This window comes from Acipenser ruthenus, chromosome 32, assembly GCF_902713425.1.
Source record: "Acipenser ruthenus chromosome 32, fAciRut3.2 maternal haplotype, whole genome shotgun sequence".
Classification (NCBI taxonomy): domain Eukaryota; kingdom Metazoa; phylum Chordata; class Actinopteri; order Acipenseriformes; family Acipenseridae; genus Acipenser; species Acipenser ruthenus.
The window spans coordinates 10,486,243-10,506,124 of NC_081220.1; the positions used below are offsets into that span (position 1 = coordinate 10,486,243).

The window sequence follows — 19,882 nt, forward strand, 5'->3', positions numbered from 1 at the left end:
CAGCGCCGAACTCAGCGAGGTCCAGCAGGGGACAGTAACTTCACACGGGGCCATTTCATCAACCATCACCTCAGAAACACAAACAAGCAAATCATTATTATTCGCCATTTTTAAAAGTCGCTCAGCGCTCTCCTGTAGCAGAGCGTTAAGTCATTTAAATTCAGCTCCGTGTGCTTTCTGAGCGGCTCACTTACTTAACGCGCCTGAATGCATCGCATTGAACACAGCGCTGAAAGAGCCAACATGGCGAACTCTGGCATCCAGTTTCATAACCGCCTCGACAGGGAGGCCAGCCAATCAGACTCACATGCTGGGGATGGAGTGTTTTTACAGCCAATCAGGCTCACATGCTGGGGATAGAGTGTTTATACAGCCAATAATACGCGATGGTTCCAACCAGACCCGCCTTCTGCTGGTGACGCTTTCATTACAGATCAGGAAATAGAGAGGTTTGTTTTGTTTATGTGTGGAGAGGTGGTTGCAGTCAGTGATGATTTTACAACACGCTGTCTCCTGCTGTTTAAAATATTTAGGCTGGGATGAAATGTTTTCTAATAATTAGTGATTTTTGTGTTTGTTTATTACCTGCACGGAGTTCCGTGTAAAGGAAAGCATCCCTTTTCTGTGTTGAATTTCACACACAGAGCGGAGCGCGTCAGTCGCAGCTACAGACAAGTCGAGCTTTTCAATGAGATGATTTACTGAGAAACAAACGCGTTGAAGCTCCAGCAGAGCTCTGCGCGATTCTGAAAGACCAAAGTAAAGTTACTCCTTGCAAAGACTGTTGTTTGTGTTCTTTCTTTATCACACCAGAAGAAGTGATGAATATATTTGAATGGGAAGGCTACAGTACAAAATAAATATTAATAAATAAAAAACGCGGTGTTTCTGATTGAAAAGAGGATTCTGCTAGACCAGTCTGAAACTCAAACCAGTGAAGATGGACGCGTCAGTGTGTCCGTGTCGCTCTTTCAAGACGAGCTCGCCTCTACCATCGAGCACGCAGTGAAAGCGGCTCTACACACCGTCTTGTGTGCGATTACTAAAGCTGTCGGCAGCAAATTCACTGAATTCAGAGTGGAAATGGAAAAAAAAGGAGAAAGAGAATGAAAGTGAAGCTGAGATTGGAAATATCAGAGACCGAGCTGAAAGCTGTGCGAGCGTGTATAAACGCTACAGATGCAGACACTAAACAACCTTTAATATTTCAAGGTAAGATTGATTTTATTGTGTGGTATTGCTTGGTCAATCCAGCACCTTAAACCACCTTCTATTGGAAAGATCTTGGTTAGAATTTCTCTTCGGACACGTTTTAAAGTGTTTGATTATTATAAGCATTGTTAATAACACAGTTCTGTCCTGATATTGGCTATAAGGAATCTAATCAAGACATTGTATTATTTTATATATTTAAATAGGTAGTCTAGAAATTAATAAAGTACTAGATTGGTAAATCTTAACCAGTCTAATTTAAAAGCCTTCAATGGTATCCTTCTGGTAAAGTGATATTTTGTATAGTCCCACTGAGACAGTCACAGACCATATTGCAGAGGGTTAGAATAATGATTTGTGATCTAATATCAACATACAGGCAGCAGCACATCGGGTTTCAGTGTTTGATTGAACTGTTTGACTGCGAATCTATTTTTAGATAAATGGTTTCATTGTATTCCGCTCCGGTGCTGTTGAGTTTGTCTTTGGTACAGTCGCGGCTCATTCGCTGCTCGTTCTTTTGCTTTAGTCCTGTTTCCTTCTTGTTCCACACACACACATTTACACGATCTTTCCAGACCTCACTGTGTGAATAAAGGGGGCGGCAGCAGCACCCTGCCTGCACCAATCCGCTGTAAGATTTTGGACCCGAGTGGTTCCACAAGTTCAATTAAGGGGTGAAGTTGGAGGAAGTAAATACAACACAGTAAGGTGTCAACTGAATTGTATCATTTTATTGAGTCTCTAGATTGAGTCTCTAAATAAAGTACTTTGTTCAGCTGATGGTAAACAGAATTAGGAAACGGTCGCTCATATTGCTTATAAACATTTACTAATGCAGGTTATTATTTAAGAGCAGAGCTGAGTTTGCACAGGATACATACAATAGGGAGAGACACACCATTACAAATGTATTTTAATACTACAAGGGATGTTATTAGATTTATATCTACAGGTCACCGGACATTGCACAAGTAAGCTTCCAGTGTTGTTGCTAATGATTATTACACAGGTGGAGTTTGTACAGAAAACATATGGCTGCACTTGAAAAAGTTTGAGTTGTGTAAATCACGTGTTTAAATGAAACTGCTTTGAGAATAAGCAGGCTATCCTGCTGCAGTTGCTTGTCTGCTCATTGTATTTGACACATTGAAACTTGTATTCTGCGTTGACCGTTTCCTTCAAAACCGTTCTCACAATACAGTATCAGGTAACAAAAAGACATTCCTCAGACACTTTGCTAAGACTGCAAGTCTCCTGGCTTGGTTTCTAAGCATGTTTGCAGTAGAGAAATGGATGTTTGCATTAGAACAATGCAAAGGCAGAACGGCGGTCATGATGGTGATTGACAGGGAGGTAGAAGTGGATGCAATGCTCCAGTGTGAGGCTACAGGAGGTGAGAAAGACCAGCAGCACTGAGGCTTGTACAGGACGTAGAATAAAAAGATGTTCATATGAAAATGCCTTTTCCTTCACTTTGTTCATAGGAACACAAACACAGCGTTAACCGATAATTGCAATGTAGAATAACAGGAATGGTATCAATGCCATCATGTACCTAAACCACCAAACTATCATACCGGCTCACCCCTATACGAAATAACTGAGGAGCAGTAACTTTAAATCCCTGATCAAAGCAACTAACAATGTAGAATAACAGGAATGGTATCAATGCCATCATGTACCTAAACCACCAAACTATCATACCGGCTCACCCCTATACGAAATAACTGAGGAACAGTAACTTTAAATGCATGCTGCACATTATTGAACACAGCAGTTTGGAGGGTTTATTTTGATACAATCAAAGCAACTAACAAACCTAGCTAGTAAGTAAGAAACCTAGCTAGTATCTAATTGTATACAATTTTGTTTCCCACAGATCCCATAGAGAGCCACACTATCCCTGAATCTGAAGCACAGGAAGGGCTAAAGATAGAAGCAGTTTACACACAAGAGGAGTCCTTTGAGCAGGAGTGCTGTGCAAGTCTAATGCAGGTTATAGAGCTGGCATGTGTTAAAGATGAAGAGGTCCCTGAACAGGAATGTGTTCCTATTAAAGAGAAATTCATAGAGCAGGAATGTGTCCCCATCGCAGAGGAACTTCCTCATGAAAATCATGTCTGTACACTTCAGGAGAACAAGAAGCTGGGATCCAACCTGTGTGATGACTCTCCATCTGAATGTGAACTGGGATTCAGAGGTAATCCTACAAAACAAGCAGCATTGAGCTGCCTATTCATCCTGCAGAACCTGGTACTGAACACCAGCAGTGTGCTTGAGATTCATATTTTAACCAAGGGGAGCTGCCAAACCACTATGTCAACAAGGACATCACTGTGCTTGCTCCTGAGGCACCTGCTAGATGTGCAGCCGCTGCCACGCCTCTTTAGAATGCTGTTAGATCAGCGTTGTCCAATCACGCTCCTGGAGGCCATTCCTCTCCACATTGAACAGGTTCAGTTATATAAAGTGCTACTCCTGTGTCTGGATGGACACCCCTGTGTTAGATCTTTGCCTTTCCCCATTCCTGGTAGACTGTTTGCAGTTGTGCTGCTCCCACAGCTTTACAGAGCTGCAGGGTTCACATGTCCCATCACTGGGTGATGCCAAATCCAGTCGGGTTGCTCAGCGTCACCAGAAGAAACATTTCAGTAGAGAGTTTCTGTGGAGAATGTATGCAGCAGGATCGCCAAAATTAGAGTCTTATTTTATTTCATTTTTAAAAGCTCATCTCACGGCAACTATCCCGAGGACTGTAATGTTTGCTCGCAACGCCACATTTCACTTTTGTGTGTCTCACAGTAAGCATTGCTGTGTTATTATTGTCACAGTACAGTAAGTATGTGTGTGGAGGTGTTCTGTACAGCAGACCAGCGAATCAGTTTCAGCTGGGAGGGGATTCTGGGAATCGTGGTTTTACTGGATCTTTGCTCTACAGATATTTTACACAACAACATTTGATTAAAAAAAAATGAGTTGTGGAAAAACCAAACCACTCCAGCCCTACATAGTTCTGCATGTCGTTTGTCTTCAATACAGCTAGAATAAAAAGACAAGGTGCAGTGCGTGGGATTGCAAATGGAATTTCTATATGAATTATTAATTATCGGAAAAAAAATTAAATATTAGATAAATTGCAGTACTATCAAAATGCAGGTACTATCCACCTCATCTCAAGCAACCAATCACTGAACTGCTCATTCACTTGTGTTCAGAACAGTGCATGTGGGAGAATGCTGTACAATAACCTTTGTCTCTCTTCTCTTTCTTTCTTTAGCTTCTAAAGTAGATGAAGGAGAACACGACTCCACTCTATCACCCCAGTGCAAAAACTCTTCTAGAGGCAAACCACAGTGCAAGAAACACAGAGAAATGACACCCCAAGAAGAAAATGTGAAGACATTGAGAACTCACTCAGTTACAATCCCTTCTTTACAAGACAGACACCCACTTACTGTGGAGAGTACAGAGATGGCACATTCTGTATGTTATAATAATATTGAATCCCAGGGCAACTTGAAGACCTTGCCTCATTCTATTGAAGGTGGGAAGAGTTCCTGTCAATTAGACGCTCCTGAAACTCACAAGGGAAATCCCACAGGAGGGACTACGTTTTCTTGGGCTGATTGTGGGAAGAGTTTCAATCATATATCACTGCTTAAAAGACACCAGCGCGTTCACACAGGAGAGAAACCTTCCCACATACAGACCAGTGATAAGAGTTTCACACAGTTAGGAAATCTTCATTCACACCAGCACATTCACATAAGAGAGAAACCTTATCACTGTTCTGTTTGTGGGAGGAGATTCAGTGACTTAGGATCCCTTAAAAGGCACCAGCGCATTAACACAGGAGAGAAACCTTATCATTGTGCTGTTTGTGGGAAGAGATTCAACCAGTTAGGACATCTTAAAAGACACCATAACATTCACATAGGTGTGTAATCCTATCCCTGCACTTAGTGTGAAGAAGTGAAGTCAGTTGCAGACTTACAGGACTAGAGAACATTCTCAGAAATGCAGACACTTGGGGACAACTAAACAACAGGAGTGCATTTGACTAAACACAGAAATATTAACTGAAAACAGAAGTGGCTTGATAAATCTGGTCACCCCTAATCACAATTTGTTCAGATCAAAAACTCACCAAAATCTGTGTTCATCATGTTGTTGAGCATTCTGATTGTGTTACATCACATTAGTAATATATTAAATAGATTGTTATTATGAGTGCAAGTTTCTCTTTTTCCTCCTGCATTGCTCAGCCTCTTGCAGTGTGTTGTGTGGAATCTTCTCTGATACCATGGTGAATCTGTGGTACCTCAAGACGCAGCACAGTATACCACAGTTATCATGCGGGCAGCTTGAAGTGGAAAATCAACACTGTTTCCAGCAGGGTGCACCAGAGAGCTTTTAGCACGTTAATGGGCTGCATACCATTGCTTCTTAACAAGGTGATTTCTGCTCCTGATGTGCTGAATACTCCCCTCTCTCTCTAGTACTGGTCACTCTGCTGTGCTTGAAAGAGTGACTACAGTTAACTTCAACTTTTTAAAACCTTTAGTATCCTCTAGTCTTTTTTTTTGTTCTAGACTGAATAGATTTAGTTCCCTCAACTGTTCTCTCAACATATTTAGGGTTGGTTGAGTGTACAAGGAAAACAACTGACTCTGGAGAGGAGTTACCAATCAATGCCAGCACACTGGAGATCCAGAATTCAGAACACAGAACCAGGGAGGACATTCGGCCCATCAGTGCAGCAGCTTATTGATCTCAAACCTGTTAAGTCGGGTCTTAAAGGATACCAGCCCTAACAACATGACTTGGTAACCCATTCCATCCCCTCACCACACTCTGTGAGAAGGTGTCTCCTACCCTCTGTCCTATGGCTATCCACACTTAATTTCCAACAGTGCCCTCTGACCCTGGTGTCAGTGCTATGCTTGAGGTATTAGTTTGCGTTAACTTTGTCAACACCTTTCAAGTTTTTAAAGACTTCAGTCAAGTCCGCCTAATTGTTCTGTGTTCAAGCTAAACAAATTCAGTACCCTCTTCACAGCTTGTTCCTTTAAGCCCCGGGATTAGTCTTCACCTTTATGATTGCTTCCCCGTTGCTGGTAGAAATGAGTCTATCACAACACCAAGGTCTTTCTCTCACACACACTGTGTATTTCAATCCTACTTTTTTCCTACTAAAAAGAGACTTGGTAATACATTTGTGAAATGTTTCAATAAGAAACATGCACTCCACACCGTACAGCAGCTGACTGATTTGCTAATGAAAAGAAGCAGCTCAACCACAACACCTGGTATAATGAACATGTTTGTGAGCCAGGTGTTTGCAGTGCTGTACTGTAGATATGAAATTCCAGAGAATGCTTCATTTTGCATGACTGATAACTAATCATTCTATTGCCTTTAATACTGTATATGGGGCCACCTGTCTGCACTTGCTGATCCCAGCACTGATCCTGCACTGTGTTAAGAGAACAATGGAGATCAGTGACACTGTGTCAATAGATTTGGATCATAGGGTATAGAGGAAATAGTTTTCAGGTGAAGTATGGAAATTTGGAAGAGGAGGGCATCACACAGTATCACAGTGTAGAGAAAGAAAGGGTCCTTGATGAGGGTTTAGTGGTGAAGGAGTGCATTTGCCTGGGAGAGGGTATAAAACAGAGCAGGGTGGAGGGACCAGAGCAGCTGAAGAGTGGAAAAGCAGCATCAGCACCTTGTCAAGATGAAAGCCTGGACTACAAGAGCCATTCTCCTCTCGGTCCTGACAGCATTGCTTCTGTCAGGGGCTGGTAAGACTGCCTTTCTCCTGAGTAACATGGGGAGGGAGGGAGGGAGGGATTGCATTGATATTCTCAACACAGAGGTTTGTCTACTTGTCTTGGGGATTGATTTGATGAGCCTGTACTCCACTAGAATAAGACACAACATTTAGAGAACTTGAAAACTCCCATGTGTTGCATCAACCACCTCCCACCATAGGGACAAATCAAGGTTTGCATTTGAAATTTCCCTTCGAGTCGATCTTGCCTCCTGCTCATCTCTTCAATAAACCATTGCAGGGTGTGTATAAAATACACTGAGATTTTAAAATGGTCATTCAGTTTGATTTACCTTTTTCACAAAATATACATATCCTTGAAACATATAGACCTGCTCTTAATATTCAAACCACTTTTTATACAGCAGATTTAATATAATTTATTTAAGAGATATTAAAAATGCAAACTGTTTACTTATATGTTTACCGCAAGTTGATTTATTACAATTCCTTTCCTTATATAATATGTTGCACTTAAAGTGGTTTATTTATATAATATTAATTCAAGTAGTCTACACTGTTGCAGTTATTAACAAAAGTGCAGAATTTTATGACCATAATTACATTTTTTCAAAACAGATACAAAAATCTTAATAAAATCCCAGTTTTCCTAATCGGTCCGTTTGCATTCTCCATTCCATGCTGTCATTCCTTTCATAGCACTGGATACAACACAGGACTGCTCTTATTAAAAATGTAACCACAGCCTGTGTTTACAGAACTCAGCAACACTTTGGAAGACTCAGAGGAGCAGGAAGGAGCACTGGAGAACAAGAGAGCGCTGGGTAAGGAAAGAAAGAAAGAAAGAAAGAAAGACAGAAAGAGAGAAAGAAAGAGAATGAAAGAAAGAAAGAAAGAAAGAGAGAAAGTTTCTTATTTGCAGGATTTAAGTTAAGCAATGACAAAAAAGCACAGTCCACATAATTTGTTTAGAAACTCAACTAATCATCGCTAATCATGCATAACATCAAGGGCTACTGTATATCCAGAAATCTCCTGGTTAAACCTCACAGCTCTGCATTGCAATGTAATGGGGCGCTCTCTGCCTCCCTGTGCTGAGTGTCCTATGAAGTTGTGCTCTGCAGTCGAGGGACTCCTTCATTGCTTCATGAAGCTCTCTTCTCCCTGTTCCAGAGGCAGAGGATTCAGGCAACAGTGATGCTGAGCTGGACAGTGATGGACTCAAAGGAGAGCGGGAGTTGGGTGAGTCCTTTGAAAAGCACGTCTGGGTAGTGTGTGGGTACAACGTTAAACCTTCAAGAGGAACACATTGTGAATTACAGATGATAGACTTAAGGCCAAACCCCAGTGAATCTGAGCACATTTAGCTGCTGTTTCTCTACTGGCACTAACACAAAGTGCCCAGATCTGTTTCCTAATGTACGTCTAACTGTATAAACCTATTTCTGTTTTACCTGATAGGAGACAATATGATGGAGAAAAGAGCTGACAGTGAGTACAGACGGCCTATAGCTTCTTCTGTTGAGTGTGTTTCTGTCTGTCTGTCTGCCTGTCTGTCTGTCTGTCTGTCTGTTACACTGATGCGGAAGAGGAAAACACAAAGCTTGAGGGATATACACTTTGAAAATATTTCACCTGTTTGCATTTAACATGTGCATTTAAATGTGTTGATGCAGCACCTTTAATAAGACGTATTGTATTAATTGATCACCTTAAATGTCAGTAAGAAGGATCGCCCAACTGAGATATAATAACTTGACTAAAAGGTTGTCCTGTTCCCATACCTTTTTATCAATCAATATTTATTTTATATAGCGCCTTTCATAGTTGACCACAGTTGTTTTGCGCATAAGTCTGTGTGCTTCTTTTCATATGTAATGCAGACTGAAATATCTTTCTGTTAGTAAGTGCCATCACCATCTAGTGCATAGCAGTGAACTGAAAGACACTTTGACTGATCCGGCCTACATTCTGTACATATATCTAAGACAGGTAACTAGAACTGAAGAGCAGCTCCTGAACTCAGGGGAAAACATCGTAACACACACTCTAACAAAATGAAATCTGAAGCTCCTTACTGTTCAGCAATCTTCTTTAATGTACATTGAAATCCTAATCCAAATTTGGAGAGTTCCTCAACATGGTCTGTGTTTAAATAGAAGGGATGCAACCTGCTGTTTGTTTAATGATCTTCATGTGCTTTCTGTCTCCTGAAGTGGATTCTGAAGTGGTCCTGACACAGTCCATGGTAGTGAAGAAGGGTGCCCTGTCCAAAAGATACTACAGAAGTAAGTGTGTGTCTCTCTGGAGCTGGCTCCTGGTTTGGTTGAACTGCATGGATTGTAGACTGAAGGTCAATTGATTGAAGACATTGAGAAACACTTCAGTATTACAGCATATTCTACCATGGAGTGGTTTCATAGTTCTGGACAGACTGGAGGAAACACTTTGAAATGAGCCCCTTGGTGTCTTCATTAAGCCTGTAACAGCTATCAAAATCAACCGATATTCTCAGAGGAACAGAAAACATTCCAGTAAATGGAACACAAACATGAATATAAAGTGAACTATTAAATCCAATAACCACTGTTTCTGTTTTTCTTTTTCTTTGGAACAGCTTACTGTTGTAAGTATTTTATTTTATTATGGTACATTAATATGTAGAAATGAATTGTATATATATATTTAAATTGTATTTAATGGTGTATGTTTATTTCATTTCCAGATTATAGCATCTGTGCTCGTGGTAAGTGTGAATCTGATATTTTAATAAAAATGTGACTGTACACTACAATACAATACACATGTACTGTGCGCGTCACAAGAAATGAATACATGTTAACAATGGGGCCTCCTGCAGCTGATGTTGAGAATATGGAATGGGGTATTATTGTATAATAGTGTGAATGAGCTGCTCTTAATAAGAATGCCATCTTCATTTAATACATACTCACATAGTGAGGTGTTCTGTATCCTATGGGAGGGGATATAAAGAAGGAGCCCTGGCTTTGGATTTTGTCAATAATAGAAATGTACAAATAGAGAGACACTCCTTTGAAATATATAGCTCTCTAATACACTACTGAGGCCCTATTCTTGTATAAAGCAGCCACTGCAGTGACTTCAAATGGACTGAACTCAATATATCACTTTTATCTTTCACAGTAAGGTACAGATGCTACTATGGTAAGTAAATGGATTCTACTTTATTTGATGCAGCAATCAGTGGGATTTATTTATGATTTTCAATCAGGGCATGAATTGTTTATCAGTGTAGCTTTGCTGAGAGGCTTCAGTGACACAGTGGCTAGAGTGCAGAGGTGCAGTGTGGAAGGTAGTGGGTTTGAGCAGTTCAATGACTAGAGTGCAGAGGTGCAGTGTGGAAGGTAGTGGGTTTGAGCAGTTCAATGACTAGAGTGCAGAGCTGCAGTGTGGAAGGTAGTGGGTTTGAGCAGTTCAATGACTAGAGTGCTGGGCTGCAGTGTGGTTTAGTTGTTTTGACTAGCTCAGTGGTTAGTGCTGGGCTGTAGTATAGGAGTTAATGGGTTTGATAGCTCAGTGTTTAGAGAAAGTGGTGCCCTGCAGAGTGGAAGGCAATGTGCATGCTTGTGGATCTGAGTATTACTTTTTATTCATTAGTCTTTTAGCAGTCGCTTTTCTCCAAAGTGCCTTCGAGACTAGGGGGTGTACTATGCATCAACAACTGCTGCTGCAGTCACTTACAATAGGACTCCAGTTTTACGTTTTGACTTGCTCAGGGTCACACACAGTGAGTGAGTGGCTGAGCCGGGATGTGAACCTCCTGGTATCAAGCCCTTTTCATTAACCACTGGGCCACTGTCCCTGAGTAGCTCAGGGGGTTGAGTTCTGGGCTACAGTGTGGAAGGCAGTGGGTTTAAGAAGCTCTGTGTTAAAAATAGACTGTTCCTAATTTTCTTTTCTTTTTTTGTGTAGCTCATCACTATCACTACTATTTCTACTACCGTCATGGGTACCGCTGCGCTCGCCGTGAGTATGCCTTATTATTTCTGTATACATTGGTTGAGGGATATATTAGAACAATTTGAAATAGAAAAACAAGTGTCATTCCATATCAGTTTAGAACATGAGGTCGACCAGGTCAAATATGGATGGAACTCCAAGAGAGACACAGAATTGTTGGAATAAGTTTTATAACAGATGCCATCCATCATAGTCCTTCAACTGGAAATATCAAGATGGGTTTATGATTCATCTTTCAACTGCATTGTCTCCAACTATTGATCGATTGAGCTCATTCATAACTTATTGGAAAGAGGAAAGTCTAACCTGTCTCCTGCAATCAAGAAATGTATACTTAAACTTATTACATGTGTGTGATCTCATGCTGGAGTAACCAACTCCACAAATAATCCCAGGAGATCTGATGAATGGGATTGCTGCTGTTTTATGGTGTGTGTACAGTAGTTCTCTGTGGGAGGTCATTATGTCAGGGTTGGCTTTGAGTTGAGAAGAAGGGTCCACTGACCTCAATCTCCTGTGGAACTTTTGTCATTTTAGTGAAACAAAGTATAAAAGCAGGGGTCAAAACAGAGGAGCTTTGATCTAGGATTGCTCTGAATAAAACCTCAGAAACATGTTTGGCATTTGAACTAGTATAGAGGGTTTCTGTGTCTTTTATTGATAGGATTGTATTGAGAGGTTGTGGTGGCTCCACAGTTTAGCAGTTGATTCCATACCCTTTGGGATTGTAAAATTGCATGCTGAATTACACAAAGCTTTACTCAAATTTGTAATTTAAAGGAGTGCAATACAAAGAGTGTGGAGGATGCTATCTACACATGGGAGGGAGTTCAATTCTGCAGCTCAGAGTGACACTGATTGTCTATATTATTAGACAATGCTGACCATTACCACCCCACAGTCTCATTACCTAGCTGTGCAATGTTCTGTAGGGTATGGATCAGAACAATAGCTTTTCTGCCCAGGTTGCTGATAATGTCTTCAATTGGTTTCAGACTGGCATACCTACCGCTGCAGGCGATGCCAGCACTACTGAGAAGCAGCAGCGCCCAGGGATCACAGTGCTGGAGTTTACCTGACAGCAGACCTGCAAGCAAAGCTTAAACACACCAGCAACCTTCTTTTGTAGCATTGCTGTAACCTTTCTGTTCTGGTCCCTCTCCCCACACACAGCTACAGCACCCATACTTATTTCTATCAGGCCATTCCCAGTTTGTTTAAAACAGCTGCTCCCTGTTGTGCATTTGGTCAATCTCTTCAAGGATATATAATAGAGACAACATTATTTTTCTATTGGGTGATTCCCTACCTCTCATGAAGCAGGTCTTTACATTGTATGGAATGGTGTCCTTATTTAACGTGTAGTCTCAGATTCTCAGTGAGATCACATGCTCACACATGTTTGAATAGAAATACAACTCCACATGGGCACATATACAAAGCGTTACTTGGAGAGCGTGCTTGATTGATTTGCTCCAGCTCATAATCACTGCACCGAGTCAGGTTTGACCAGTAGACTCATTTCTTCTCCCAGCTCCTCACAGCCACCCTGTGATGTCACAAGTGTCCCGTGACAGGCCTTGTTCACAGACTGACAAAAACATTGTGTTTATATAGAGATTTTCTTCATCTCTCACTTATTTTAAAATCTCTTTATTTGCATTCATGACAACAAATGCTCAAACTGTTGACCAGTATAAATGCTGTCCTGCCAAAACTACAGTATCTGCTGTTACATGAAACTGGGTAAAAGCCTCTCTCTTTCTGTAAAGCTTTTTCAACAATAAAACTATTAGCATCAATGTCTCATTTTGGACTGTTTTATTTCACATTAATATAGATTAGGACTAGCAGAGGACCTAATACTGATCCCTGTGGTACACCACTGGTTACCTCGCTCCATTTTGAGGTTTCTCCTCTAATCAGTACTTTCTGTTTTCTACATGTTAACCACTCCCTAATCCATGTGCATGCATTTCCTTGAATCCCTACTGCGTTCAGTTTGAAAATTAATCTTTTATGCGGGGCTTTGTCAAAAGCTTTCTGGAAATCTAAATAAACCATGCCGTATGCTTTGCAATTATCCATTGTCGATGTTGCATCCTCAAAAAAATCAAGCAGGTTAGTTAGACACGATCTCCCTTTCCTATAACCATGCTGGCTGTCTCCCAGGATATTGTTACCATATAGGTAATTTTCCATTTTGGATCTTATTATAGTTTACATAAGTTTACATATAATAGAAGTCAGGCTTATTGGTCTGTAGTTACCTGGTTCGGTTTTGTCTCCCTTTTTGTGGATTGGTATTACGTTTGCTATTTTCCAGTCTGTTGGTACAACCCCTGTGTCAAGAGACTGTTGCACGATCTTGGTTAGCGGTTTCTAAATAACTTGTTTCATTTCTTTGAGTTCTATTGAGAGGATCTCATCCGGCCCAGGGGATTTGTTTATTTTAAGAGCTCCTAGTCTCTTTAACACTTCTGCCTCTGTTATGCTAGTTATTTAAAACTGGATAGGAACAGGTCAACATGTGGGGCATGTTGTCCGTATCCTCCTTTGTAAAAACATGTGAAAAGCAATCATTTAATATATTTGCTATTTTTGTTTTCTTCGTCTATGATTTTTGCCATTTGTATCTCTTAGACATTTAACCTCCTATTTGAATATTCTCTTGCTGTTATAATATTGAAAAAAAAACATTTTGGAATTGGTTTTAGCCCCCTAAGCAATGTTCATTTGTATCTGTCTCTCTTGGCCTGACAATGTAGAAACATATAGAGAATGTATGGGATAATAAACATCACTGCTGTTTCTCTTAAAGCGTGTTTATTTATTTCTAATACTGGACCCTGTCTTAATACTGTATTACATTCTGAATATGAATAGAGCTGGATTATTAATTGTAGATAATACTTAGCATACCAGATTCATATTTAGCATTAAAAAGTAGTGCATTATTTTGTGTATCAGCCGTCACACGAAGCCGAGCGCAGTGCGGTATACTGTAATGATGCTCCAGTCAGTCTGTCCGGACTGCACCTGAACCAGCTAAAAAACACGAAGCCCCTAATAAGCTAATTTGTAAAAGTTAGTAAAGAATTGCGCTAATATAACGAAGCTAAATTTGAACTCCTAGCTGGAGCAACGAGAGAGGGCGAGAGGGGCGGGGCAGAGAAGGAGGGGGAGACGCTGCTAGGCAACCGGCTCGTGAACATTCCACTCAGCTGAGCAGAGACCGTTAGGATTTAAAAATTCGAACGTTCTGAGCGGCGTTAGGCGCTTCGTTAAATTAACACACCGTTGCTGGCATTTGAATTTTGAAGAAAAATATATTTTAAATACTCAAATAGTGCTGTATTAAAAAAAAAAAAAAATACTTCAGTTCCAGACCGTTTTCCAACAAATAAAATGAGTTACGTATTTATAATAAGTATATTTGTTATGATATTAAGACTAAACAAATGTGCTACAATTTGGTGTATAATTTATTTATCTATTAAATGTTGTAGTATTTCTTTTTTTTAAATATTGTATTGTTTTCACAAAATAACATCCATACATTATCAATTCATCTGCTAGAGTAATCATATCACAAATATTACTCGTCAGTAATTCATACATAGACACGCTGTGGTAACTTCAAGAAGTTAAAATGTAAGGCTGGATTCAAGTTTAACCAAATAAATAAGTAAATACATTAATACTAACATGAAACAAAAATACGTTTTGGTAGCTCATACGTAGGCTTATTTAAAATACAAAATGCGACCTGTTTTAGAAATTGATTTATATATTACCTGCCATTTAAATCTAAATTATATTTAAAACTGTTTGAGGAGCAGACTAGCATAGATGATTTCTAGAATCCATTAATATGTACACCACATTAGCACTCCGAGAAACATAGAAATTGATAATTTGTAAAGAATTAGCTGTGGGATTATAATCAGAATTATGGATGCATGAGTTTTTGATTAAAATATACTCACATGTATTTCTGTTTCATGTTGTAATGTATTTATTAATTTCATTTGAACCCTTTGCTGGTGCCACGGCTTGTCTCTGTATCAATTCACTGATATTTGAGGTTTTGTTTAGTACACACTAGCAGGTGATCTGATAATCTTATTGATGTTATTTTGTGAAAACAATAACACGTTAATACTGCGCTACAAAAAATGACTCGCCGTGTTGTAACTTGTGCGGGTGATGTCACGGGTTGTCATGGCAGCGCCGATCATCACGGGAGGGGTTATCAGTGGTTGTCAGAGAAACGCTGGAGTTCCGCTGGCTTCCGAGGTATCCAACCCGAATATCTAAATCAATACAGTGACAACAAAGGAATGTGACATATAAACCTAATGACTACATTAATGAAGCAGTAATACACGACAGGGTGTGTGTGTTATCATGAGGTAATATCACCACGCCTTGGGTGCGTTGGGAGGCACTAGACGAAGTCGAGTTCTTCAACCGCCCAGGAAGTGGTGATATATCTCATGATAACACACAGACCCTGGAGTGTATTATTGCTATTATTAAATGGGTCTAGGAGTGTGTTGTAGTTGGTAAATAAAAAAGACTTTAAACTGTATTTTAATAATTTCTATTTGTGTCACCTTCCACTGAGAGAAGTAGTTCCACAGTAACTAAAAATGGTTAGATTAACAATTAAACATTTGATTTTAATCCGATTTGTATAATATTTTCTTTTTCGGCGCTTCGCTAATAGTTTCTTGTTTAGTCTTTGTAGATATTGAAGTGGATCATTGTTTCAACGTGTATGTCTGGGTTTTGTCCAGTAGATGGCGCTGCTGCTGTGATGTTTTGTTTAGCAGAATGCAGTTCACGTACCGTGTTACAAACGGGACGGCGCTGCACAGAGCGGTACAAACTGTGCAATTAAAATCTCCGGTAGTACTACAGACGGGCCGCCGATAGTCATCTCCGATTAACCCAACATGAATATAAATACAAACCCAGTCTGTTTCAAAGAGCACTCAGAGTGACGACGCCAGAGAGTCTGCGAGCAGGTTTAATAATATGAATGTGTCTGATCGAGTCTCGCATCAAACTCAGCGTCCTCTATATTATAAACACATTAAACAAGGGGTTGCCAGCGGGGGTAGTGAATTCACCTCTAATAACTCAGCGCTCTCTTTCTCTCTATATCTAGTCCTCCTGTTTTACCAAACAGCTCAAAGAATGGAACTTCTGGTTCGGACTGGTACGCGGATCTAAAGATTCCCCGCATCGGGTGTACCGGTTTGTTATGGAACGTGTTTCGTAAAATGAGTTTATCCAGTAACAGACTATATAAACCACAGTGAAAAACAAACAAGAGAACATGTTGCCAAGTAGTGGCTTGTTTAACTAGTTCCTCATAAAATAAGACTCAGTTGTACACACCGTATTAAAAACTGAAAAGCTAAACTAATAACTGACTTGGAGCTCTCACCAGGGACCACTTCCAGTAAAAGACGTATAAACCGCCGTGAACAAAATGAAAACTTGCATTCATAACAGAAAAAAAATAAAATAAATAACAGCCCATATAAATCTACACACTTTTTGTGATGCTATAACGTGGTATTACATATAATGAGTGTTGTTAATTTCACCCTAAACTTTGCATACTGAAAGGAGCATGTCAAAGCAAGAAGGAATATAAAAATAAGGTTATAGCTCAATGGAGGAGGAAAATTTTTGCCCCTGGATTCACAATGAATCAGTGAAGGGTCCTTGAGTAACACACCATATTGAGAATGGCCTGATCAGGAAACAAGCAAAGCATTCAATACAGTAAGAGGAGAGAATCCCATTAACATGGCCATTCTGACACACACCAATATATTATCTATGTAGAATTAGTCAAGCACCCACCAAAAACAAAAATAAAAATCCACACACAATCCAAACAACCTTCACAAACAAGATTTATTTACTAATACACACTTTTGGGCATTTTCCAAATATATACAACTCCAGCTACAAAGACAGCCACTGAACACACACCCATTGCAGCTCCCAGAAGGGACCACACATTGAATTTGCCTGCAAGAGAAGAAAGAAATAGTTAGTGGAATATAGAGATAGTTATATATTTTATTTGAACTGCAATTGTGTTCACATCATGCATATTACCGCTTCTAGGCATAAAGTGAAGGGATCCATCTCTCTTCAGCTCAATTGGTCCAGAAGACACAAACACCTTTACTGCACCACCATCCATCCCTTCAGCACTGCGACCTACAGGAGGAATCCTTCAAAACAAATGGACAAAAATGCATGCAAAATGTCCCCCCTCCTCCCAACAGACAGAGCTCTTACCAAGCCTCTGTTTCCCTGGAATGCACCGTCTGCTACAGAGGCTGTCTGATGGCCGGTTTGAATCACATATCACAACACTGCAGTGGAAGTAAATCTGAAAGACAGTACACCTTGTCAAGTAAAACAAGAATCAATATCAGGCAGGACCATCATCCAATGAAGATTACTGAATTGAAAAACAAATATATTGCATCATAGTAAGTGTTTCTTGCAAATGTGCAGTTATGTTTTCATTCCAACTCACTAAAGATTTGAGCACAGTGACCATTGCTGCTTGCAAAGCAATCCAAACCACACATTGTGGTACAAGATCCCCATACCAACACTCCACTTTACCTGTCCTTTCAGTGCATCCCGGCCACTTGTGAAGGAAAACATTTTCACTTCAAACCTTTTCAGATGGGAAGGGAACGGCACTCTTGCATTGCTGGAGACTGGGTGAAAGATGGTCAAGTACTCATCTGCAGAGTTCTCACAGCTAGAAAGAAGGTCAGGAGCACATCAGCCACAACTCCAATTCCTAGGTTTTGTAGCAGCAATATCATATTCCAGCATCTTACCTGTCCACAACAACATCCCACTTTGGAGAGCTATTCCTGTCAGCAGAATAGGTTGCCCAGCAGTTCTCCAAAAACAATTCAGCCTGTGGATCCCTGACTGAAATGTTGATTCAGTAGTTCGGGACAAACACCAATCACAAAATGTTTTAGTACAAATATTTATTGTAGAGAATGCGGAGTATGCGATTTTACAGAAAAGTATGCTGTATATACACATTCATTTGGCATCAAACCTAACTTGACTGGACGAGGCTGAGACCCCCATTGATAAAACATAAAAATTGTTATTAAGAAAGGTGGAGATGGGGAGGTGGTGGGTTACGATGAAATCAAAACGCAACTGAGAGATAAGTGAAGAGGGTATTTATAGTGCTAACAATTTAAATTGGCTAATGTGTAAATTGAATGATTCAATTTGGTGATGCGGAGATTGGTGTCTGACCCTCCTCCCGAACTTTAATTATAAATTTCATTAATCGTAGGACATAGTTTCCGTATGTGACTGGAAGTTCAAATTGAATGAAATGGACTTTGAAAATTGTATTAAGTGCCTTGATGAAGTTGGGGGCAAATGAGGAAGTGCAAATCCGGGAACAAGAAGGTTGCAGGAATGGCCTGATGCAGGGAAGCTGGAAAATGAATGTGACGGTGGATTCTTAACATCTCAGAAGGATGATAAGCATGGCTTCATGACTAGATCCTCAAAGGGAGGGGTTTTGATTTGAAAAAATAAAGTTAATATATGAAACAAAAGAGGTTGAAGCAGGACGGGACTGAGAATCCCTTGAAATGACAACGAACTGCAGGAATTGATTTGAAGGTTTAGAGTGTGCGAGATTCGCAGCGATAGCAAATCATCTTAAATTATGTAAAGCTTGTGGTGTTATGCTGCCATCTAGAGGTTGCGATTGGAATTTAAATTATTGTCTTCAGTGAAGCAGGGTAGCATATATTTAGTTAATGCGATTAAAATCCTCGTCTATGAATAAAACATTTGCTTTTGAACAGTTAGTGATGATATAAGTAAGTTAACGTAGGTCTAGAAGAGGAGCCTGCAGTATTTAGATGTCACAATTCGGCGAGTTGAAGCTCTCATGTTGCAAAAGCGCAGCAGCTGGAGCCAGAAGATTGCAGTAGTGAGGCACAGGCTCGCATTGCCTGTTAAAGCTGCCTGGTCGCCATGGCAACTTACCACTCCCAGGAGTCACTCGATGAGGCGTTGCCGTGGTAACCATGGTCTGTGAGTCTTTCTGATGAAAACGCAGAGCAAACTGAGAATGACGCTGCGCTTTGAAAAGCGCTGTAGCTGCGCTGGAGACTGGAGGGAGCAGAAAAGACTAACGCTGAAGCTCCTGCAGAAAAATACAAAAGCTGAATGATGAAAAGAATCACCTGAGCAGGTAGGAAAATAGCTGATAGATGGCCTTCAGTGAAAGGAGCGAACAACAAAAAACAAACACAGACGAAGGGCGGAAGCAGTGCTGGGTGTATAAATAGAAAAGAAGGAGAGATTGACATGCAAGCTACCTAACGGGATTGCCCATACCGCTCTGGTCACGCCCTTTTTACCGGACCAAACACAGCAGCACAAGATAATGGCAGAGAGACTGGAATTTGATTGAAATTTGTTTGTCACCATATAATCAATAAATTGTATAAATAAATGTCCGGAGACATTCAAATCCAAGCACGTTAAAAAACAAAATAGCGTGGTATAGAAACAAAGACGGCTTTTACCTCGACGTGATTTGAACACGCAACCTTCTAATCTGGAGTCAGACGTGCTACCGTTGCGCCACGAAGTTCTGGCGGAGTGCACACTGTGACATGAAAGAATGCAATAATGTGTTAATTTATCAACAAAAGAAACAAAAATAAAAGTGTATATTTATTTGTGAATAAACTATCTTGCTTATACGATGGGACCAGAGACCTTACATCGGCAATCTAATGAGAGGAAAACCCCAGAGAGACTTTG

The 19,882-nt window shown here is 40.2% G+C and overlaps 1 protein-coding gene and 1 long non-coding RNA gene across 5 annotated transcripts; one reads left to right on the forward strand and one right to left on the reverse strand.

Moving 5' to 3' along the window:
• The first annotated feature begins 443 nt into the window (after positions 1 to 443).
• On the forward strand, positions 444 to 9,647 carry LOC131703268 (zinc finger protein 554-like). 4 transcript variants are annotated; one of them, XM_059006374.1, is made up of 7 exons: positions 444 to 1,212; positions 3,095 to 3,415; positions 4,493 to 7,022; positions 7,771 to 7,836; positions 8,186 to 8,254; positions 8,474 to 8,503; positions 9,229 to 9,647. In XM_059006374.1, the coding sequence occupies exons 3-7, from the start codon at positions 6,956 to 6,958 to the stop codon at positions 9,372 to 9,374; spliced, it is 378 nt and encodes a 125-aa protein (XP_058862357.1). In that variant the 5' UTR covers positions 444 to 1,212; positions 3,095 to 3,415; positions 4,493 to 6,955; the 3' UTR covers positions 9,375 to 9,647. The 4 variants fall into 4 exon arrangements, with proteins under 4 accessions (XP_058862357.1, XP_058862355.1, XP_058862354.1 ...); XM_059006372.1 differs by lacking the exons at positions 7,771 to 7,836; positions 8,186 to 8,254; positions 8,474 to 8,503; positions 9,229 to 9,647 and having other exon boundaries at positions 3,095 to 4,016; positions 4,493 to 5,445; XM_059006371.1 differs by lacking the exons at positions 7,771 to 7,836; positions 8,186 to 8,254; positions 8,474 to 8,503; positions 9,229 to 9,647 and having other exon boundaries at positions 4,493 to 5,445.
• Positions 9,648 to 16,931: 7,284 nt separating this feature from the next.
• On the reverse strand, positions 16,932 to 18,016 carry LOC131703206 (uncharacterized). The gene is made up of 5 exons (XR_009309722.1): positions 17,905 to 18,016; positions 17,681 to 17,822; positions 17,345 to 17,438; positions 17,159 to 17,263; positions 16,932 to 17,068 (listed from the first exon to the last, which is right to left on the reverse strand). It is a non-coding gene; the product is annotated as an uncharacterized LOC131703206 (long non-coding RNA).
• Positions 18,017 to 19,882: the final 1,866 nt, after the last annotated feature.